The 24,203-nt window shown below is 47.8% G+C and overlaps 1 protein-coding gene across 1 annotated transcript in view; it reads right to left on the bottom strand.

Moving 5' to 3' along the window:
• Tbc1d9 (TBC1 domain family member 9) overlaps positions 1–24,203 on the bottom strand; it is a 59,929-nt gene that overhangs the window by 15,302 nt on the left and 20,424 nt on the right. Inside the window, exons 2-12 of the mRNA XM_090356916.1 lie at positions 20,841–20,951; positions 15,602–15,720; positions 10,421–10,649; positions 9,506–9,767; positions 8,034–8,241; positions 6,063–6,269; positions 5,038–5,208; positions 4,542–4,692; positions 2,636–2,850; positions 671–788; positions 122–407 (exon numbers count right to left, since the gene is read on the bottom strand). Coding sequence (XP_090213042.1) covers positions 122–407; positions 671–788; positions 2,636–2,850; positions 4,542–4,692; positions 5,038–5,208; positions 6,063–6,269; positions 8,034–8,241; positions 9,506–9,767; positions 10,421–10,649; positions 15,602–15,720; positions 20,841–20,951 — 2,077 coding nt within the window. The remainder of the gene's footprint in view (positions 1–121; positions 408–670; positions 789–2,635; positions 2,851–4,541; positions 4,693–5,037; positions 5,209–6,062; positions 6,270–8,033; positions 8,242–9,505; positions 9,768–10,420; positions 10,650–15,601; positions 15,721–20,840; positions 20,952–24,203) is intronic.

Genomic DNA, 24,203 nt, shown 5'->3' with positions numbered 1-24,203 from the left:
ACAAAGCAGGTGAGCCCAGGTCCTCGGGACTGAGGGTCCCAGCCAGGCAGCAGGGACTCGTGCGGGGAAGGGGTGAGGGAGGAAGCCCGGGGGCTTCTCCACGGCGGGCCGGGCACGGTACCTTCCCAGCACGGTCATGGCCTCGCCATCGTCCTTGCAGCTCAGCAGCTTGTCCACGTTGGCATCTAGCACAGCCAGGGCCAGCTGGAATATCACTTTGATTCCTTCATAGAAGAAACAGTCCACCACCACCACGGCGCTCTCGAAGGGCATGACGCTGAGGAAGAGGGTGAGGAGCCAGGACAGGGAGATGGTGGAGATCACGCCCAGGGCTTGCATGCACTCGTACAGCTGCGGGACGTAGTCTCGCGCCAGCTCCTCAAAGACGCCTTGGTCCACCAGGGCTCCTGTGTGGGCACACACAGCGCGACCCTGCCTTACCCTCCACCAACCTGCGGGAGGGGGCAGAGCCACCCGGTCTCCAGTCTACTTCCTTGCTGCTTACTGTTCTGGGCCTCTGGGGACCAGTGCGGGCTGGCCCCAGTGCGGGCTGGCCCCAGTGCGGGCTGGACCCAGTGCGGGCTGGCCCCAGTGCGGGCTGGCCTTGGGGCACCCGCTGAGCCCGCTCTAGAATCACTTCCTCTCGAGACACCATCACCACCCCACATACCCACGACTCTGGTGTTGTAGTAATCCGGCAACATGCGCTCGCACAAAGCCACGAGCAGCCAGAAAGCCTCCTCCTCCTTGGCATACAGAAGTAGCACGGAAGTGACGATATTCATGGCCTACAGGAGGGAGAGAGGACAAAACTCAAAATTCACCAAGTGGTTCTCGTCCGAGCCGGTGACTTCGTAAGCCATGTGACTCCGTCTGGGCTCCTGGGTTCAGTCTGGCTGACGATGCTTTAAAGCCATCCGTCTTGGGTCCACAGCCGTGGGGACTCCCCCAGCACCACCTCAGCCCTAAGCCTGCACAAGCAGAGAACTCTCGTGTCAAACAGCCTGCCCCATGGCTGCTTGGCAAAGCTTCTGCCAGTGTCCCCAAATCTCTCCCTCATCTGAATCCTTCACTCAGGGAGGTACACATTTCCTTTTTAACTTTCCAGGCATGTTTTCTATAACCAAGTACATGGGGCTCCAGGCTCTCCAGAGAGAACAAAGACACCTTTGAAAGTCACAGGCCCCCCTCCCTTATCGCCATGGGGGTAACAGTAGACCCGGTGAGTAATGGTGATTTAAATTCTACAGTAGCCTTACTTTATTGGGAAATGGGGACCAAGACATGAGAAAGGGTATCAATGTATGTGAATTAATGCACCTTCTATCTGGCGAATATAATGTAACCCTTCTATTAAATTACAATAAAAAATATATGAAAGAAAAAAGATATTATCGAGTAACACAGAACTGCTACCTTAAAAGTTCCCTTAATTAAAAAAAGGATGATCAAAAGATATGAATTCTATTCTATTAGCAGTCTGCAAATCCCCTGATCTTCTTGAAAGTAACAATGATCCTTTCAGATTTCTGCAATATAAATTACCAAAAAAGGAAGAAAGAAAATAAGACCAAATTAGGTCCCTTGGCGTAAAAGGGTTTTTCTTAAATGTCTTAACACTTCCTTAAGCAAAATCATGATTAAAATTCTGATTGAAAATGAACCTGTTGCGTCTAGTTCGTGATTATGCTCGCCGTCAGTTCCTTAGGCATTCAGTCAAGACAGGTGTTTCAAGGCTTCACTGAACTGACACACCTGAACTAGGTGTCAGTGGGCAGGGGGCATTCAGGTGACAAGGCTCACGGGACTTAATGCTGCTACCAGACAGAAAAATACAGGCAGAAGGGTTAATTAATTGATCTGGGGGCCTGATTACATTGGGAGGGGTATGTGTTCATGTGTGTATCATCCGTGTGTGTGTGTGTGTGTGTGTGTATGTGCATTATGTCATCTAAGTACTATGTATATGCATGTGTTTGTGCCTCAGTGCATGTCTGCATGCGTGTGTATGCAGGACTTATGCTCCCTCCAGCTTTGTTGGAGGGTCAAGAAAGGTTTCTCTGACGACACGGAATTTAAGGCCACATTGCCTTGCAGTTTTACAAACTGTCCAAAGCAAGAACTGTTTTGCCCGGCTGAGTTAAACATTTATTTGAATGAGTATTAAAATGTGACCTTGGTTTATAAAAGCTGTGTGCTCAAGGACGTTGCTGTTCCACAGGACACAGACAAGGAACCCGCTCCAGCCCACTGGAAGGTCCTGCACTGGGTGCCCTGACCGCCAGCTCAAGAGGGGGAGGGCAGGTGGGGAGTGGTCACAGGCTCTGTCCTCTTTCATCCCCTAGGCAATGAGTGGCGTGGAAAGGGGACTCTCACTTTTGGCTCTGCTATCAGTGTAGAAATTCTCAACCCAGGGTGATTTTTGCTTCTCAGGGGACATCAAGTTCTAGAGACAACAGAGAGCCACACAAGGATATCAGAGGAGAGTGGGTTTTGGGGAGCCGGGAATATCATCACACCCCTCAAAGCACAGGCCAGGCCCCACGAGAACCTAGTCCACGATGCCAAAGCCACTGTCTAACAAAATAGAAGACGACTTCATGTTCTCCAAGCATAAACTCTGCGTGATGGTTACCTGACAATACCCTATGTTCGGGTTGCGGAAAGCATAGGCTGTGAGGACTCTCCTGAGAGCAGCAATCCCCATTTCATTCTGGAAAGCCGGGTGCTCAGGAAGGGAGCGGTGTAAGTCCCTCTCAATCTCCTCAGTGGCCAGGTTGTATTTCCCCATGGACTTTTCTACGAGGTCCTCATAGTATCCCGGATGTGTGGCCTTTTCATTGATGGCACCTGAGGGAAACACAATAGATTCAACATTAACAACAAAAGTGGCTTGATGTAAGGCTTGATGATGCCTTACATCTAAATATGCTAAAATTCTTACAGTTCAGTGATTGAAGAGCTAAAATCAAGCAGAGGTCTGAGGAGATATTTCTGTGCAGAAACATATGAAAACACACTCAACATCAGGGTCTTCAAGGAGATTAAATCAAAAGCTACTTCACACCTGATAGGATAAATGCAATAAGAAGGACATTAACAAGGTTTGGTGAAGGGGAAAGGGGTGAAATCTCCTACTTTGCTGGTGGAAATGGGAAGCGCTCTGAAAAGCAACTGGGAAGTTCTACAAAAGGTTAACCATGGTAGAGCCACAAATTCCACTCCAGAGAAATGAACATATGTATGTGTCCACCCTAAACCGTGTATGAACGTTCTTGGCAGCAGCAGTCCTAGTACTGAAAAAGCAGAATCAACTTAAATGTTCAAAGAACAAGAGGATAAACAAAGTATAAAACATGTGTACAATGGTATGGTGGCTGGCTATACAATGAATGGAAGAATCCAGGGGCAGTGACTCACACCTGCAATCCTCGCTATTCAGGAGGCTGAAATCTGAGGATCAAGGTTTGAAGCCAGACGGGGCAGAGAAAAGTTTCTGTGAGTCTCTCAAAGGAGTTCTGATGATTTAGATGCTAAAGCCAAGCTAGTGGAATAAGAGGAATGCTCTGCTTTAGAGGATGAACTACGCCACGGGACACACGGGATGTTCTGCAACGGCCACAGCACAGTAATGATGGGATAGACTACAGGACTGAAGTGTTACAATGGAGAATTCCAGAAAGAAATAGTCCACATGTTTTAAATAACAATTACAGTATATTGCTAGTCGTGTTTTACGATACATTATTGTTTCTTAATTTCCTCTGGGGTCTCATTTATCAGGTAAGCTCTACCATAGTATTTAAGTTTAAGTCAAACATGCCAGCTACCAGTAGCTCACACCTGTAATCCTAGCTACTCATGTGGCTAAGATCTGAGGATCATGGTGTGAAGCCAACCCAGGGAAGGAAAGTCTGTAAGGCTATACGGTCTCTAATTAACCACCACCAAGCCAGAAGCGGAACGGTGGCTTCGGCGGTAGAGCCCTAGACTTGAGCAGAAGAGCCAAAGGGCATCCTGGCCTTGGCCCTGAGTTCAGAATCCAATACCGGCAGCCATGCTCACAGAATCCTGATCTATCAAGGGTTCAGCACTACCCGTGGCTGCAGGCACTGTCACCTGAGGTGCAGGAATGGGTCCTCTAAGGTAAGGAGGAATTACTGTCCAAGGGTGGAGGGGTAACAGCTCCACAGCTCCGGGCTTGACCAAAGAGGACAAGGTTCTACTCCTCCACTTCCTTTCATCCCCTCAGCCCAGTGAAGACTGACCATGGACACACGACCACTCTCATGAGGTCAACATTGCCAGGAAAAATCCACTCATACAGCACTGCATTCTCTCACTCCAGGCTCCATCTCCCAGAACCCAAACAGCCTCACTGGCTGGAGAGCTGGGGACGTCTGCCTGTGATCTGCCGACCTCGGGCCCCAAGTTTGGGTGAAGTGAAGCGGAAGCAGCAGGCTTCATCACTCAGGTCCCGGCTGTGCCCTGGAGGGCGGGAAGGACGCAGCCATGGCGCCCGAGCTCCCGGCTGGGCATACCTGAAAGCAGCAGCCACAGCTCCCCACGCATGCTCTCAGGGATCCCCTTCAGCACCAGATCCCGCGTCTTCTCCGTGCGGTACATGCAGATCCCCTGTCCGTACTCGGCAAAGTGAATCTTCCAGGCCTGCTCCTTCAGAAACTCTTTGGCCTGCAAGACACAGTGAAACACAATTCCATTCTTAAGGCCTCTGGGGAAGGAGTGGATGGCAACGGAAAGCCAGAAAAATCTCCCCAGGGAAGGGAGGCCAAAGCTCTGGACAGAGCTCATGCAGACAGAGAATTCAGATTCCACGTGCGTATTGCCCGTGTCATGTGATGACCAGGCAGTCAAAGGCCAACTAGATTTGTGCTCTATGTCCACAGCCAGGAGGAAGAGTGAAATCATGCTTCCCATGATTCAACGTGGGCTGAGAAATCCTGTCCTTCCTTGTTGATTGATTTCCCAAATAGTTAAAACCTCCCAAAAGATAAAAAAGAAGTTCCCCGAACGCACCAGCTTGGGGTTGAACTCCTCGGGAGACCGGTGCCGGTACATGGCCATCAGGGTTTGAGTGGCTGTGGGGATGCTGTTGCCGTTCAGGTTAAACGGGCGCTCGCCATCTGCGTCCGAGCTGTTGCTCCTCTGGGGGCTGGAGGACACAAGGCTGCCGGGCCGAGAGTACACCTGTGGGCACACACAAGAGGCAGCCATTGGAAGAATCTAGACAACGGAACTCCATCCTCAGTGCTCAGCGTCGAGCCAGCCATAGCTATGTCACATGCTCCTTCATCTTGCTATGCGAATAGCCAGGAGAAGCACCGAGAGTTAATAGGGTGAGAGAGGATTCGGCAGTGGTATGGCCCATAGTTTAATATTCAACATAGATTTGCTTCGCATTTCAGGTGGGTTTCCGCAACGAAGCGGTTGGCTATTTGTTTCTTTGATTTGCATTGTATGCAAAGCATGCCACTGCGGAATCAGGAACTCTTGGGACTGTCCAGCTTCTCTAGTCTTCTGATTCCTTCAGAATGCTCACCTACGTGGACCAGGTGGATTGAGATGCGCCCTTACTGACCATCTTTAAGTATGCTTTAATGAAGGGTGACCTGCCACATCATCTCAGCAAGCTGTGCCCCTTCTCAGTGTTCCCAGCTTCACAGATGAGGTTCTGGATTTCATCTTTGAAAACTCAACATTGCATTGGTGCTGGGTTTAGATTAGAGACTCTGCCAACGTCACTTGACAGACAAGAGTCATATGCTACATTGTCAGGACAAGTCCTTTATTGGTATCTTCAACTGTAAGTCAGAGGGGTAGACCAGATGATCCCAAAGTCTCCTTTCGCTCTATGATTTCAGATACAAACTCATTGATATTTAAATGAGATTGTGTTGCAGATTCTGTTCCAGACTTCAGAGTAATGGGTTATGTTCCCTCAGTGGCAAAGCTTCACAATCAAACTAAAGGACAAAGGGAAAGGAACTCTCTCAAGAAGAGACTAAGTCACACTCACCCCCTGCCTGGAGCCTTCTACGCACCTCGTCGTCAGAACTGTAGTAGCTTCCCACAAACTCTCGGTCCAAGTATATCCGGGACGTAGTCTGCTGCAGGAAATCCGAGATCCTCTGCACCAGAAAGTCTCTGTCTTTCAGGTTGGCAAAGAGGAAGGTCATTCTGTTCCTGGTACTGATGGAGAGAGGACTTGGGAGCACGCTGGAGCTGTCCGCCTTTTCCACTATGGTCACCTGAGTTGTGGGAGAGAACCAGGAAGGGATAGTGGTCAGTCCCTCTGCAGGGATAGCAGGAATTTGACTCAGCCAGACACTCTTTGACTCTGTTCCCATAAAAGAGAAGAGCTCAAAACAAATCAAGCTGGACTTCGGGCCAGAAACTACAATTACCATCTGGTCTTTTTCTTAATCAACGAGGCTCTACCATGGGGGTAGCTTGGCTCCCAGTTTCAGTCCTAGAGAAATTCTGCAACATCTGGATGTGTTTCAGTCAAGGCGTCAGCCATGAAGTAGCAGAGCCAGGAGGCTAGAGGTCCTACAGGGTACCAGCCAGTCCCCAGGCAGCAGCCCTGGGCCCAAATGCTGACAGTGCCCAGACCAGAAAACTGTGACAGGGGTTCTCTGCTTTTCGTTATCGTTTCACGGGGCCATAGAAGACTCTGAGCTGTCACCTCACTCAGAAACACAGAAAAATGATTCAGGATGCCAGTTCCTTTAACTAAGCTTAATGTCAGCGTAATTTTCAAAATCGCACCAATCTGTCAAGTGTCTCACTTAGACTGCAGGGATCCCAAGTTTTCAAGGATCGGTTTTCCTGAGCAGACATGAGGTAAGCCGCTTAACTGCAACCCTGTCTGTGCTAGCCAACTCTGTGTGTGTGTGCGTGTGTGCGCGTGTGTGCGTGTGCGTGTGTGTGTGTGACAATGCACCAACTGATGTCTATTACAGTGAGAGAAGAGAAGTAGCATCTGTTCTGAACTGAAGACAGATATGGATGGTTTATAAATAGGATTTTCATCAACAGAAGCAGCCAAGACCAATGCACTAAAACTATTTTCTTGCTTTCTCAAAGCAAGCATTACACAAAGGACCCCTGCCCCGCATCCCCCTCTCTCTGCTTGGCTGTTGCTCAGAGCTCACACTCTATTATTTAAGCCACACTCGCAGTCCAGGTATTTTTATTGGCTCATTAGAGTTGGAGTCTTGTAGAACATTTTTCTGCCAGGCTGGCCTTGAACTAGGATCTTCAGATCTCAGCCTCCTGACTAGCTGGCCCGAGCCACCAGTACCCAGCTCAGCTCGTTAAATTCTAAACAAGATGGTCATATATTGACCTTCTCATTTATCCACTAAGATGACGGAATGGTCTCAGCCCTACTAGAAGAACACAGCAAACAGAAAGACAAGCTGAGAATAGGAACCATCTGCCTCTCCATCCCCCGGAGGGCTCGCTGAAATGGACCCGGAGGTACAGGCGGGGCAGGGCAGGGGGTTCTTCCTGGGTGGCTTGCTGGACACACAGTTCTCTCCCCAAAGCACTCATCCCTGACCTTACTCCCCATCATCCCTGAATGCTAACACTGACAAGACCAAGACGAGATGCCCAAAGTCTACAGTCACAGCTGTGAGGGCAAATGAAAAGGTTGCAAGGGTTCACCTAGGAACCATCGATGCTCACGGAGGGTTAAAAGCCAACCAACTCTTTTCTGGGTAAAAACAGTACTAGTTCAGACACAGGTCATCTTAACTACTCAGGAGGCTGAGATCTGAGGATCACTGTTCAAAACTAACCGAGGCAGGCAAGTCTGTGAGACTTATCTCCAATGAACCACCAGAAAACTGGAAGTGGAACTGCAGCTCAACGTGGGAAGAATGCTTAGATTCTGAGTTCAAGCCTCAGGACTAACACACACACACACACACACACACACACACACACACACACACACACACACTCCGGAGCTCCACTCCGATACGCAGCCAGCCGCGTGAACTCACCTCCCGGAGAGGGATGATGAGGCTGCACAGGTTTTCCTCCTTGCTGGTGAAGCAGATGTAGTTTGTGGAGACAAACATCTGCCCCAGAATGTGCATTTTGTTAAACGGCGTCCAGAGGGTGCAGTCAGTGTGGCCGTCTAACCTCTCGTCTTTGGGCAGTCGGAACAGAGCGCGGTACCGCTCACTCTTCGCCCGGGCATCCAGATCCCTGAAAAGCAGTGATGGTGATTTACCCATACAAGGAAACTATCACCACACCTCCTAAATAATGCCGCAGCGAGGAGACCCCAGCCACCATTCCCTCCTCGAGCTCTCCAGTCTTCTCTCTTCCCCTCAATTTACAGCGGTATTAACTCCAACCTCGTGATCTGAAAATACAGTGAGGTGACTTGAAATATATTTAGGTCTGTTGTGCAGCTAGTTTCCAATTAATATCTACAGTTTATGATGAAAGACATTTCTGGCTTAAAAAACATTCCCAAAGCCAGGCACTGGTGGCTCCCATCTGTAACTCCAGCTACTCAGGAGGCTGAGATTGAGGACTGCGATTCAAAACCAGCTCAGGCAGGAAAGTCTGTGAGACTCTTATTTCCAGTGAACTACCAGAAAACTAGAAGTGGTGCTGTGGCACAAAGTGGTACAATGCTAGCCTTGAGCATTGAGGAGCTCAGGGACAATGCCCAAGCCCTGAGTTCAAGCTCCATGACTGACAAGAAAATCAAACAAGATTTGCAAGCTGGATGCCAGTGACCCACACCTGTAATTCTAGCACTCAGAAGTTTGAGACAGGAGGATCATGAGTTCAAGGCCAACCTGGGTGAACAGAGAGGCTCTGTCTCAGAACAAAGACAATGAAACAAGATGTATGTACACACAACGCATCCTGAGAAGACCAGACCAGACAAGGAACCCATTATCTACCTACAAACACCACCAGCTCTAAGGAGGTCACTGCATTTACTCCCTCCAGAGCCACCGGGGACCTAGGAAGGCAGGCAGCCACACCACCTGCCAGATGCCACTGTCTACCTACACCTGACATGAGTGTAGGAAGAGACGTGAGGCAGTCTATTGCTTAGACAAACGACTCTGCTGTCCAGCAGCGGCTGGGTCTTCGGCTGACTTCAGTGATTTTCCTAGAGTGCTTCTTTTTCCTATCCAAACCTCTCCTCACACGCTCCACGCAGTACAGCCACGTGAGGCAGCCACGAGCGGCTAGTCCTGGCTTCACAGCGTAGACAGAGGGGACCACGACACTCCCTCCTCACTACTTATGAAGCCATCACCACCCTCATCAGCCACCCACACTTTCCAGGCTCCACAACATGTTGTTTTAAGATGCTGCGTTTTCTTATTATACCAGTGGTAATGTGCATCGTGCTAGCGGTTTGCAGAAACCCTTAGTGGGAATGGGTGAGTGGGTGGCGCCCTGTGTGTAGAGGTGTGAGAGACACCGTGGCTCTGGCACTCACCGTTTTAGAGCAGACACCTTCTTGGGAGACTTCTTTTTCAGCTTGGGCAGGGAGTGGTCCTGCTCAAAGCCCTCGTTGTCCAGGAGCTGTCTCATGGCTATGTTGGCAAGCTGCTCCATTAGCTTGAAGGTCTCGTTGATGTTGAGGAACACGGAGAAGAAGTGCTCACTGGACCGTGTGCTCACTTTGATCCCATCGGGCAGAAGCAGTGTGGCGTTCTTCTCCAGCTGCGTGATGTCCACCCACCGGACCACCAGCTTGGCTGACCACAGGGACAAGGCGGGTGAGCTCCTGGCTCCGAGAGACCTTGCAAGAGGCTGCCATCTCGCCAGCCAGCTCCCCAGTCCCACCCAACTCCTCATGTGGCCTGGCCCCATCCCCCCATTGGTTTCAGGCATATTCTGTGATCAGAATTAGCCATGGATTTACGTCCACACCTACGGAATCAATCAAGGCTTCAGTAAATCTGTTTTCTTTTTGTTTAGATACTAGAGACTTAAACTCAGGGTCTTGCACTCTCACTTGACTGTGCCCCACCAGGCTGGCACTCTACCACTTGAGCCACACCTCTACTTTCAGCTTTTCGGTGGCTAACTAGAGATCAGAGACTCAACAGACTTGTCTGCTTTGACGGGCTTCAACCACAATCCTCAGGTCTCAGCCTCCTGAGTAGCTAGGTTAACAGGCATGCTTCACTGGTGCTCGGGTAAGTGAATCTTAATAATCTTCCTTAATGATCAGTTTTTTTTTTTTTACAAATGCTGAATGAAATGCACTTGCTAAACAGTGAAAACGTAGCACAGACTCAGTTATACCCACAATGCATTATTTTGATTACTCTGGTCTGGTTTGGGAATTACAGGAAGACCTAGGCAGGTGGAACAAAGCCTCTCTGAGCAATTCTGGGTGGCTTACCTTCTCTTCCCATCAGGAAAGAATAGAAGCACAGGTGGTTGATGCTGAGGTACATCCAGCCCTGTCGGGGGACCCTCCCCTTCCAGTAGCTGCACGAGTAGTAGTTGACAAGTTTCTCTTCTTCAGGCATCCCGAACAGCCGGTGGAATTTCACGATGGCTTCCTTAAACTTCTCCGTGTCATCATCTTCCTTCACATCATTGATTTTGTTGTATTCTGCAATGATGCCCTAGTCAGGGATGAAATGCAGTCACACATGTATGTTAATATGTCTGGAACTGCGCATACTGAAAGACAGCAAGAAGCGCTAAGGCCAGAAATTTGTAAGTGACAAGGTGAATTTAGCCGGTGCTGGTGGCTCAGGGCTATAATCCTAGTTTCTCAGGATGCTGAGGCCTGAGGGTCGTGGTTTGAAGCCAGCCCATGCAGGAAATTCTTTGAGACTCTTATCTCGAAATAACCACCAAGAATCCAGGAGTGAAAAAAGGAAAAGCCAGGAGTGGATCAAGTGGTAGAGCGTTAGTTTTGATTGCAAAAGCTAAGGGATCGTGCCTGAGCCTTGAGTTCAAACCCTACCACTAGTGGCATATATGTGTACACACACACACACACACACACACACACACACAGACACACGTCCATGTGGGTTCTTATCTCTACCAGTCCAAGATTCTAGATCCCACCAACTCTACCACCCGTCCTACATAGAACCGTAGCCATGCCAGTGTGTGACCCCCTCATGCCCTGAAGATGTCATCTCTGAACTTTCCTACCTTTTGCCTGTGATCCTGCCACCATGTTGGTTTAGTATTCAGAAGGAGGATCTCTCCTGAGTAACCAGCCCCAAAGTCTGGTTTAACTAATCTGCATCTCCTGTGAGCCTTCTCCTAACTCATGCTTCTTTCTGCAGACTCTCTGCATCATGTCTTGAAACTACTTGCTGAAACTTTTTCCCCTGCCACACCTTCCTCTGTCTCTGCCAGCAGTTGGGAAAATGAGGAGTTGCAGAATCAGTCTTTCCAACCCCCATCATGATTAATTTCTGCTTAAACATAAAAATATAAACACCAGCTATAAAGGCCCAGTGGAGTGGCGCCGTTCACACAACCGTGTGATTGGGACTTCAATTGTCTCTCCTCGCAGGAAAACACTCCTAGGCCTCTGCTCGGCAGCCAGGATGGCCGTTGCTGGCCTTCCGTCAAGATTCTCTCCACACACCTGTTCTACACCCAGAGATCTGAGGACAGAATTCCCACTCAAAGCTCCCACAGACCAGTGGTGTGAAAGCAGGTGTGACACCTCCTCTCCACTGAACCGTGTCCACATCAACCTCGCCCTGTGACACCAAGCAGCCTGAATGAGCAACTGTATTTCCAAGCTCTTTTGATTTCGGTGTGGGTGGAAAATGCTGTTTATATGTCCTTCTACCACCAAGCAAATTCCAGAAAATATGACTCTACTCTTCATTTGGACTTTTTTCTCATGTTCCCCCATTGAGTCACAGCTCTGCTCTGGCTTTTTCTTCCTTCTTCTTCTTTTTTTATGGGTTAACTGGAGATAAGAGTCTCTCAGATTTGTCTGCCCAGGCTGACTTCATCTTGAGATTCTCAAATCTCAGCCTCCAGAACAGCTAGGCTTACAGTCATGAGCCAGGCATTGCTGGCTTGAGTATTTTGCATGAACAGTATCTAGCTCCTACAAAGCATTCTTTGAGGGAACTAGGCCGTCTTTCCAAATGACTATGGACCTGGAGGGCTGCATTTCAGCTGGTGTATTATGATTCAGAGCTGGGGATTTCCATTCAAGAAATTGTTAGGAGAGGTAGCAATTCTTAGGAAGTTAAGTTGCAAGTTGTTGACGACTGTTTTGTCATGACAATAGAGGGCAGCGTGGCTGCTGTGGGAAGCAGGATAGTCCTGTCCTGGGAGACTGAGAAAAGACTTATGACAACATGGCACTGATGGGCTGGTGGGGCTGCAGGCCACAGAGGCCAGGAGAGACCAGCACGGGATCCAGGCTTTGGTCTGGAGGAGCAGGGCGGGGGTGGAGTGATGTCAGAGGCCAGACAAACAGACCCACCACTGCAGGAGGAGGCAGAGGAGCTGGTTTTGAAGGATCAGGGGACAAAACACGCTTTCCCAGTGGTCAAAGACACTCACAGCCTGCATAGCACCTCAGACTCGCCATATACAGAGACACTTATGCAACACACACACACACATATGCAGATATACACATATACACACATCTGTACACACCTACACACAGAAATAAAACTCAGTGGTGGCACTCTCCTGGATTTTAGTGGGAAAACACTCAAGTTCACACTCTTCGGTCAAACAACCTGCTAAATACCTAATTTCCAAAACGTTCATTTAAATTATAAAAGAAAATGATTTTAAGTATGGGAAAGGTATGGCAAGGACACAAATAGTTATAAAAACTACCAGGGCCAAGGACAAGGAGTGTGGCTCAAGTGGCAGTGCCAGTACCCAGGCCCTGTGTTCACACCCTAGTATAGCCAAAAAAATAAAATATTGAAGCGTACAGTGCCTGATGATTAGTTTTTTCTTCTAGTGAGACTGGAATCTGAATTCTGGGCTTCTCGCTTCCTACACAGGCACTCAGCTGCTACAGCCACACTTCTGAGCCCTTGTTGTTCTGGCTACATTTGAGACGGGGTCTGGCTTTTTGCTCTAGCTTGGGTCAAGATCCTCTTGTTCATGCTCCCTGAATAGCTGGGATAAAGAATGTGTGCCCCCACGCCCCGCTTTTTCTATCTTGATGGGGTTCTGTGAACTTTTTTTAGTCTGAGTTGTCCTGGAGCCACAGTGCTCCTGACCTCCCCCATTCCAGAACAGTTAAGATTCACAGGCAGAGCCCACTGCCCCTGTGCGGGGCCTGAGACTCTCCCATCAACATGCCGGTCTAGTTTCAGCTTAAGGCTGATTAGAAGCCTCCACTGCCAACTTTCCCACCTTTAGGAAAAGTTCAGGTCCAGAATGCCACCTCTTAGCTTCTGCAATGTTCAGCCAGGAGACAGGCTGATGTAACAAAGCAGTGGAACACAGCCTTCCTTGGAGCTCTGGGGGTTCCACGCAACGCAGACCACTCTGGACCCAGACAACCGTGCTCATATATATGGGGAAAGTAACGCAATCCAAATAATGTAATCTATTGTTATAGGTAATAATATATAGTATTCATATAACACATTAATATACGTTGTGACTATGTGTATATGAATATTGTGCATGAATGTATATTCATGGGTATGTGAACATATAATATTCATTTAAATACCCAACAGGATGTTGATCAGTAATTTATAAAGAGGAAAATTAACTTGGAAAACATGAAAATATGTTCAGCCCAAGATAGAAAACTGAAATGGTACGTTGTTAAATTTTGAAACCCTCTGAATATCAATAAGCCTGAAAGAACACAATGACAGGGTTCTGATTCACCAAAAAATATTCACTAGGTTCCATTCATTGTCTTTTTTTTCTTGATTGGGACATAGTGGTGCCTGTTGTAATCTCAGCTTTGTTGGAGATAAAGGTAAAAAGCATTACGGTCCAAGGCCAGCCTAGGAAAAAGTTCGTGAGGCCCTATCTCAAAACCCAAACTAAATGGAACCCCATTCCAGGCAAAAATAGTAAGATCTAATCTAAAAAAAATCAAAAGGGCTGGAGATGTGGCTCAAGTGGCAGAGAGCTTAATGGCAAGGCCATGGGTTCAAACCCTACTACTGCAGGAAAAAAAAAAGGAAAGGCCATTAAAGCATTTTAACTATTTAATCTATTAATATATATAACATAATTTATCCCAAAGGGGATCCATAGTTTGTGGGAAAAGTGATTTGTACAAACGTGGTCATTGTACTTTTATGTCTGTGCCCTGCCCTATTAGAGGCTTGGGCCACTTCTAGACTCACTCAGACAATACTGGCTGAAGGAGAGAAAAATCCAAGTACCAAATTATATGTATACAGGGGCTATTACTAGAATCGATGTGCAGAGACATCTAGAAAGATGAACAGAATTTGGAGTATGATTGCCTCAATAACAAACGATAACATTTGAAATGTACCAAAGTTAATTAGAGCTCAAAACAAATAACCTTGTTGGTCCCCTAATTATCTGACAATCTGTCGAGGCAGAAACTATTCATCTGTTCATGAATGAAGCACTTTCATCATAATTGCATTCATAGCAATGCCTGCCTTCTAACTAGTTTCAGGAGAATTAAACCTGACATTTTCAGTGTAATACAAATGGTGAAAAAAAGACCCCTGGCCATTCTTATTCATTCATTCATTCGTTCATTCACTCATTCGTTCATGTCATTCCTAAGTTTCAGCTGCTTCCTATAGATCTTTCTTTGTGACAGCAGCAGTTGAAGCAGGATGGTGAGAGTCAAGAAGAATGTTCCATGACTGCTGTCTGTGGCATGTGCACCACTGTCTAGGGACATAGCCGCCTTCCTGTCTGTCACCCAGCCCCGCCCCCATGGGATTATAAACCCTTGGACTAGCTACTGACATATACACATGTGAGGCCTTCTGGGAAAGAATTAAGTGGCAGTGGAAACACACATCTGCTCATTTCTCCTCAAAGGAACAGAGGGTCAGCTGGGCAGCCAGGGAATTGATTTGCTCTAGGGACGTACAGAGGAACTGGTAGCAGAAATGTAAAAGGGAGAAATGTGGTTTTGTTTTTGTTTGTTTTTTACTTCTGGAAGCAGGTTCATTTCTTCCATAGTCAAAAACTTAGCAGGGCTGGGAAGGAAAAAGAATCTCAAGTGGACAGCAACCTGACAAGCGGGGCGAGGCAGGCACAAGATGGGCTGGGAACAAGCCATGACACACAGATAACCGGGCGCTCAGAAAAACAGTGAGTACAGAATCGACGTGATGTTTGTTTCTGATGATGAATGCAGGTGACAAGTGCAGTGGGCTTTGGTGGGGAATGCCTATGCTTGGAAATATGCACTGAGGTATACGGACTGTGTGTGTGGGGTGGGGACTCCTGCCCGCTGGAGCAAATGAACACAAAAAAGAGCAGGGGCCTCAACAGGCGGGTAAAGGGGTCACAGGGCGGGCCCTCGGTGCTTGCCGGGGAGCACTTTCGCACATTGGGTTTATTGTAACTTGGGATTTTGTAAAAGTGAATTCCCTACCTGCACTTTTCCTCTCACAAACGTAGTGATGTCATTCTCGTTTTCAAAGATGGAGAGCGTCTGCAGCAGGTTCTGCTCCAGCCATTCCCAGTGCTCTATAATCTCCTTCCTGGAACCACCTGCACGGATGGAGAAGAGGCAGCGTGAATGCCAGGTCTGCCGAGGCAGGGAAGAAACCGCCCTGTCTTCACCAGACTCATGCCCCCAAAGGGACACTGAGTCCTTGCAAGAGCTCTCTCCTCCTCCACAGGAGACAGCTTCGCTAAGCACCAGCTGGTTATGCCTGACTCGAGTCTGACTGTGTCCAGAAGTTCCAGGACTGGGGTTCAGCCCAGAACGCAGTGACCTGCCCCACACTGTCTCTCCTCCACAGAGGACTTGAACTTCACAGGGGGACACGGGCTCCTGTGAGGATGCAGAGCTTCCGTTGTGACAGTGACGATGGGAAAGCTGACGCTTGTATCTGTGCTACTGGAGAGCTGATGAAACCACTCACTGCATTTACCTCCAGCTCCAGCCTCGCGGGGATTACAGCAGGTACCGCCATGCTCCTTGCTTCACTTATGAATGGGACATGAAAATGGAGCATCGCTGGGGAGCAGATGCTCTCGCCAGCACAGCGCCTGGGAATGCAGGACACAGGGCTGCCTTCCTGGCTGGGTGACTAAGAACTTCCCCTGCAACTTCCAAACAGAAGCAGTTGTCACCTAGCACTATATATAACCAACACCTGGACTTCTGCTTGTACTCTAGGTGTGTCATCAGCTTGTGGTTACAAGATTCTAAAGTAAATTCTCTATATGGTAATTGGTGGTATTACAGAGAAGATCATGCGTGCGTGCATGCGTGTGTGCATGTGTGTGTGTGCGTGCGTGCATGTGTGTGTGTGTGTGTGTGTGTGTGTTGGTCTTGGGTGCTGTGCCTGAACTTTCATTGCTCAAGCCAGTCTCCACTTCAGCCACAACTCTGCTTCCAGTTAATTGGGGATGAGAGTCTCCTAGGCTTTCTTGCCTGAGCTGGCATCAAGCCACAATCCTCAGATTTCAGCCTCCTGAGCAGCTAGGATTACAGGTGTGAACCACCATCACTAAGCCAGAGAAGATTTTTGAAATAAATAATTCATAGGTATATATACGATCCATAGTACATATTTTACACACATGTGTACGTATGCATGTAAAATAAATGTGTATGTGTGTACGTAAAATATTCCTCCTATCACAGAATAATTTTGTGATTTCATTTATCATCCTTTTAGATGTCCAAATAAATCTTCCCATTTCTTTTTTAAGTGTCCTTTCTCTGTATCCATGGTCAATAATGACGCAAGGCTCCTTGGGACCTCACTCTGATTCCAGAAAGAGGAAGAAAGGCAGGAGACGTAAGGAATCTGCAGTTCACAGGACTGAAAGCTCCTACAGATGCCAGGCAAGCCTGAGGGCATCCGAGTGGTGTCACAAGCAAGGCCAGGCCACTTCCTCCTCCCTCACCACCAGGCAGTGAAGGCCCTGAAGAGCCACTGGTGAGCCAGGGCCCTCAGACAGCAGTGAACTTGGCCCACGTTCCATCCCCGCACTGCAAACTACACCAACAAAATGTAAACGTGATGTGTGTTGTGGACCTAGAGCAGATCTCTTGAGAGAGCAGTCCAGTAAAACACTTCAGAACAGACTGCTCCACGGAGGATTTTTCATTGATCATTCATTTGATGTCACTTCTGTGTGAAAGCCACAGGAAGACCCTGTACCACTGACCCATGGCGACATTCAGAACACCTGCAGCCCCCTTCCTGTCTCCCCCCAGCTGGCTGGATGACTTGAGAGTGTGTTTAATCTCCCTCAAAGTCTCTACATGGAAAATGGACATAACACAAGGGCACCCCTGGAATCCCAGCTACCTGTAAAACGGACATTGAGAGGGTTTGCGACCAGTGTGGGCAAAAAGTGAGACTTCCATGATCAAGAAACGAGCTGAGTGTGGTGACCCACTCAGGAGGAAGAGGTCGAGGGCTGTGGTCCAAGGCTGGTCTAGAGAAAAAGTGAGACCTCATGTGAAAAGTAACTACATGCAAGAAAGGGATGGAGGCATTAGTCAAGGGAAAAAGCACCTGGCCAGCAAGTGTAAGACCTTGAGCTCAAACCTCAGTCCTGACAAAAGAAGAGGAAGAGGGAAGAAGGAGAGATAGAGGGGGAAGGAGGAAGAGGAAGAGGGGGAGGGAGAAGAAGAGGGGGGGGAAGGAGAGGGGGAATAGGAAGAGGGAGAGAAGGAGGAAAAAGGGAGGAAGAACAACAACAACAACAACAACAGGAAGAAATAAAATGGACACAAGTAAAAAAAAATGAGGTCAATGTTACAAAAGCCACAAGGGAGTGTGTCTGCAGATACATTATTTTAGAAAGTAGGAAATTCTATTTGGAATAGGCATGAAATGAGTCACTAATGCGAGTTTGCCAGAGAACTTGAATCATGTTTAAAGTATACAATTTAAACAGAAATTCTAAGTGTTTCTTTAAAAAAATACGTGAGTGCGGCCTTGGCTGTAAAGAAGTCACTTCCTTCACAGGCTGGGGCAGTACCGATGCTGAGGGCCCCTCCAGAATGTGTGCCCGCAGGCGCCTTCACCAGCCCTGCGGTGCCATCTGTGCGGATGGCAGTGTCACACGGCCTGTTCCTCAGGCCATCCTGCCTATCCCCTAGACTAATTCCCCACCTCGGGCTTGCCTCTCACTCTGCCTCTGCCCACCTGGATCCCAAATGTGCCCTGTAGAGGCTGAGTCATGGCTGGCCCTGGAAAGACCCATGTCACGCTCTGCCCTCAACCAGGGAGATACCCTTCCAGACTCCCACACTGTCCGCGTATCCAGCTCACCCTCACTGTCCCTTGGTAGATGCACGGATGCATGTACACATTGCCCACACACGTGTCTGCAGCATTCAACCAACAAACAACGACACGTCCATGCATGAAGCTCTTCCCTTCCCTATTTTCAAACACAGCCAGGCGTCACTTACTTATGGGCATGCGACAACTATTAGGGAATTCTGTCATGTGAGCACACAGAGTGAACTTACATAAATCTGGATGGTAGGGCCTGCCACTGCCATAGGCTGCATGGTACAGTCCATTACCATAGGACCTACTCCTCCAGGCTACATGGTACACACAGCCCACTGATGCCAGGCTACGAGCTTGCACGGCCTGTCTCTGTACTCATTTCTACGGCAACTGCTATGCAATGCTAAACATATGCGCATCCACATGCATTTAAACAAGCCAAGTGCAATGTCTGTGTGACCCTTATCTACGGCAAATCACTCAGCTGGATTCAGCTCAGATTCCCACTGTCTACAGGGAACTGTTTACATCAACACATGGATAATTATTACGGAATTAAAACCTCTTTAATTTTATATACGAACTGGTGATGCGACCCAGGGCATATTTTTATAGTCCTATGAACTCCACAGAGCAATGAGTTAAACTCACCTAAGTTTGTACTCAAGTTCCCCTTACAGCGAACATTTCCCAGAATTAATAAGCTTTCAACATAATTTCCTACAGAAAACTGACTTTATGGAAAAAATAACATTAACATTAAAAACTGAAAGGTCAACATATTGAAGAAAGCTTTTTTTTTTTTAATGGTGGTAGTTTCCGCTCTTGAAATCTTTTCAAGAAAGGGAGCTAGTCCTTTGGATTTTAAACACAAATCGGAAATCATTAAGAACAATTAATGGGTGAGCCAGACTTTGCAATGGCTGTCACTTCCGCAGAGTCTCTTGTAAGGAAATTCTGGAGTTGTCTCTATGAGTAATCGATACACATGAAAGCTAAAACCGTTCTAGGTTTATTAGAATGAGATCATGCAGTGGGGCATGTATTATTTATAGGAAAAATAAAAAGCACAACTCATTGGGATATACATTATGCCACCAAACAATTGGAACCTACAGTTATTTAATCTTGGCTAGGTGTATAAATGAAAAGTATCCTAGCTTTGTTACTCTGGGTTTTACCCTCTACGAATGTTCATAGGAAGAATTTCTTGGCAGAACAGCAAAGCCCCAGAAATTGTACAAGAAAGTGAACAAGAAAGAAGATGGTGATGAGGAAGAAGAAATATCACGAAGACAAACCCCACTGTCAGCAACCGACACGAGAGGCTCGGGGGCCAAGAGGAAGACGGCTAGAGAGACCCTGGGCTCAGAAGACCCCTGCCTCCGGGTGATGAAATAAACCAGTGGAATTGTGGGAGTGAGTGAGAGGGAGATGGAGACATCCTTCTCATGCCCCCACCACGCCAAGCGACGCCAATCCTGCCTCTCCAGGATTTTTAATGATCTTCGTTCCTGTGTCATTACTGACTTGCTTTCACACTAAACTCACCTTTGTCGGTCTAAACTCATAGATGTTCATTTTATATATCCTGTGTTATGATCCGTTGCTACTGAGATGTGTTCCAATCAGGCACCACCACAGGCCACGTGACACTTCACCTTCCAGGTCCTCCTTGTGGAGAAAAAACCTGAAGGATGGAGGAATGCTCCCTCCCATGGGCTGGGGCTCACTGGTTAAATGGCTTCTTCACTGTGCCAGCTTCCCTGACCATTCACCCCCTTCCCGATGCTCAGTTCCCAACCTGGACTTCTCGGTGATCCTAACGGCCTGACACGACACCTTCTTCAACAGAAACATGGAAATGAAGCATAATTCAGAATTGTTTCCCATGGGGTTGCTTGCCTCAGAACCAGAATACTTTTAAAGAGACATGGTTTACCATGGTAAAATTTCTAGGCTCACTAAATCCTTGAGGGAATACAACTAGGTCACCTGAGCCTTCCAGAAGCCTGAAATCCCATCCAGCCACTTTCCTCATCAGCACAGAAGGCCTGCCTAGAATCCTGCACTCAGCCAGGCACTCAGCAGTGTCAGACCTCTGTACAGTGCGCATGTGCAGCTGGCTGTAAATGACTGCATCCCTGTACCTTCGTCACAGCGGTGACCCAATCTAATTGTCTGGATATCTTTGGATTCTAGCACAATGTTTCCCATAAAGCAAAGACCAATTAAAAACTGAATAAAGTCAACTGAAAGAGTTCCCAAGGGCCAAACGCAGGGACAAGTTGGGCGGTGGATCATCACACAGGGCATAAAATAATTTTTTTAAATAGTGATAATGGGGTTTGAACTGAGAGCCTAGCATTTCAAATTTACACTCCACAAAATACTGGAACTTACCACAGGCGATGGTCCAGTAGACCAGGGAGTCTGGAGTCTGGTACAGGATTCGGTAAGGTGCAACCCGGGCACTGGAGTCCAACACCACATCAAGCGTTCCCACCAGGAGGCCTGCAGGTGCAGGGGAAAGAGGTGAAGGTTTCCGCCAGAGACGAGTGCTGTACACCTTCTGCTTCAGCTTCCAACAGTTTTCACCTCCCCGGCCCAACCCTTAACAGCACTTCCATCTGAGACAGCATGGCGTGTGTGGGGCTAGACTGCGTGTTTCAGGAAGCTCCGAGAGAAACTGCACCAGATGGAAAAGGGTGGGTTTCAAAGCTACACCGTGTAACAGAGATGCCGCCGAATGATCCTGTGTACAGTGCTGTTTATAAATCTCTTCCATCAAAGTAAGTGACAAGCACCAAATAGGCTAGGGTTTCCCTTACCCCACCCTTTTGGGTGACGAAATAATTTAAGTCAGGAAACAATGTCACAGGAACCAAGCAGGTACTTCTGATTCACTGTGCCAGCCTGATACCTAAGTGGGACCTTAATCTGCCCGACTTGCATTAATCTGTAAGACACATCATGGGAAAATGGGCTTTGTCTGGCACGGGTAGAAGGCTGACCGCATTTGTTGACGCTCAGGCATCTGGGAATGTGGCCGATGTCAGTATGTTTTCTACGGCCTGGCCAGCTTTGGATAAGCGAACCACTGAGGCTCTGACCTCAAAGAAGTCAGCTTCACTCCACCATCTCCATATTCTGACCTTCAGCCTGCATCACCGGAGCACAAGGGAGCTCTGGGTATCTCTTGCAATTTTTCTGCCTAGTCCTCAGAGTGGTGCTATTGGGAAAGGTGGGAATCTGGGGTGGTGGGGCCCAAGGAGAAGTCCCTAGGTCACTGGAGGCAAACCAGAGACTCCGAGGGATGAATCCAGCTGCTAACTGACTGGAGACTTTAAGACTGTGAGCTGAACGAACCTTTTCTCTCATAAGTTGACTATGTCAGACATTTTGTTATAATAACGTGAAGCATACTTGAGCAATTTCTACAATGTAAACACCCACGATTAGTCTAAATCTTCACAGAACCCAGCACAGCACAGTGCTTAAACTCAGAAGAAACCTTGGAAGGACTCAAGAGTCAGCTGAATAATCTCAGGGTACAACTAGATTTCCATAGTCTTGGTTTTCTCACTTGCAAAACAGACACCATGTACTGGGGACTGGAGGAGTGGGTCGCAGGCGTGGGGCTGGCATCCCATTAGAACCTCCAATAACTCGTAGGCTTATGAGGATGGTTTTGAGTTACCATGCTGGATACTAATGCTAGAGGAGGAGAGAAAGGCCATCACTGCCCTCCACCCTCTGTAGAATACCTGCTGCAGAACCCACAGCATGGCTTTTTGCCATGTCTTGTTGAGTTTGAAACCATAGGCTCAGCTGAAAATGTCACCTTAACCTCCCCACCCAATTTCCCAACTCTCCCCCACCCCCCGCCTCTCTCTCTCTCTGACTAGGTTTGAACTCAAGAGCACCTTGCTCAACCCACTGAGAGCGGGGACTACAAGAGTGCCCCAGCTCATCTAGCTATCTGCCACTATCTCTTGATATGTTGTTTTGCAATAATATACTGAAATATGTGCATGGCATGGTGTTCCCATGCAGGGCGAGAGCTTGATATGCACAATTCCACTGGAATGCACTTCCCCAGTCTTGGGTGTGTGTGAGGAAGAGAGCCATGTAATGCATGGGGCGGTGAGTTCATGCTCAGAAAAGCTTAGCTTCCCGGCGTGGGGAGTGGACAGGCCATTTCCTTCCTTAGTCATGAAGTGATCGTAATAGCACTTGCCTTCCTGAACTAGGGTTATTCATCAGGCACCTAAGTGAGGCAGACCACAGGGAAGTCCTAAGATTGACCTTGGTTTTTGTACAAGGGCAAAGTATCCATTTAGCTTACCTCTAAAACACAGTGACCACTAGCTGACCTGAACATACCAGGACAAACAAAACACATACTTTTGCTAACGTAGAAATTAATTCACTTGCTCTGGCCTATTTATAAAATATATTACAAATAAAGGGTACACACAGACAGAATTTGTGCAAGGGGACACATTTTCATATAATGCCACATGCATTGTGAACCTTTTCTTTCTCCATGTGTTATTGTGGTTCAGATTTTCAATGATGGCATCTAATTACTCTGAGTATGGGAAAAGCAAGGAGGTCCTAAGTCTGTCACAGCTTCCAGAGCTTCCAGTTTCTCCATACTTGCTTGCTCACTTAATTTTTGTACTACTTGACACAAATGACAGTTTTCTGAAAAGATTCAACCCAATCCACACACCTTACAGGCCATCTCCACCACCATTCTTCTAATTAATATCCAGGTATGCATCCTGGCAGAAGTAAGGCCATATGTCCTAAAGATAACCAGTACAAAACAGGGCTGGATGACTTGCTCAGTTGCACTGCACCTGCCTAGGTGAGAGGCAAGCCTCTGAGTCCCAACCCCAGTACCATCGAATAAAACTTTTAGGAAAGAGAAAATACTCCTGCTATATCGATCCTCTATCCATGCTGAATACAGCGGATGGGAAAACCCCTAAAAAACCTTTTTAAACTCTAGAGAAAAGAAATGTTTTAAAGCAGCAACCAGGATTTTCTTAGAAGTCTTATTACTCACTGTGCTGGAATAGTTGTCAAAACACTGAACCTTTTCCTCATTCTCCACACAAAGCGCTGTTTGAACAGCTGTTCTAGTCAGCTGTTTCTGGTGTTAAACAGTCTTTGATCGCCTGAGAAAACTCAACCAAATTATGGCCCTCAAAATAACTCTTGTCAGCATCTACCTATTACATTCACTCAGCGGCAGCCTGCTAGACAGAAATGCGCTGATTTCAAGGAGATTCAGAAAACACACTGCAAAGCTAGCCTTCCCACTTGGTCATGGGCACAGCAGGTTGTGTGTAGCCTGCCTCACCCCCCCACACTCTGGGGCACAGGTTGAGACAGGTGCAGGCTGGAGACTCTGTGCTTGCAGGAAGACCTCACCAGCCCTCTGCAGCAGGTTTGTGTCAGATATGGGGACAAAGGAAGCCAACTCATGAAACCCAAGTCCACATGCTGATAGCTTGGATAATTTCATGTTAAGCCGGCCCTTGACCTCTCCCCTGTTTCTTCAGCCACAAAGCCAGTCAGAGATGAGGTTGAAGAATAAAATTCCATGGTTGGCAGAGCCCAGAAAAGGGAAGTTCTGAAGGTCCATGGGTTGCAAAACACAGGGAGAAGATGGGTGACCCTTGACTTGGCTGTGGAGGGGAATGGAGTAATCTGAGAACACTTTTCTTTGTCTCCGTAGCCTGTGTTCTACTC

Source organism: Megascapheus bottae, chromosome 23 (assembly GCF_031878675.1).
Source record: "Megascapheus bottae isolate mThoBot1 chromosome 23, mThoBot2.hap1, whole genome shotgun sequence".
NCBI lineage: Eukaryota > Metazoa > Chordata > Mammalia > Rodentia > Geomyidae > Megascapheus > Megascapheus bottae.
The sequence above is the reverse complement of the archived record's forward strand: the minus strand, read 5'-3'. Positions and strand labels throughout refer to the sequence as shown.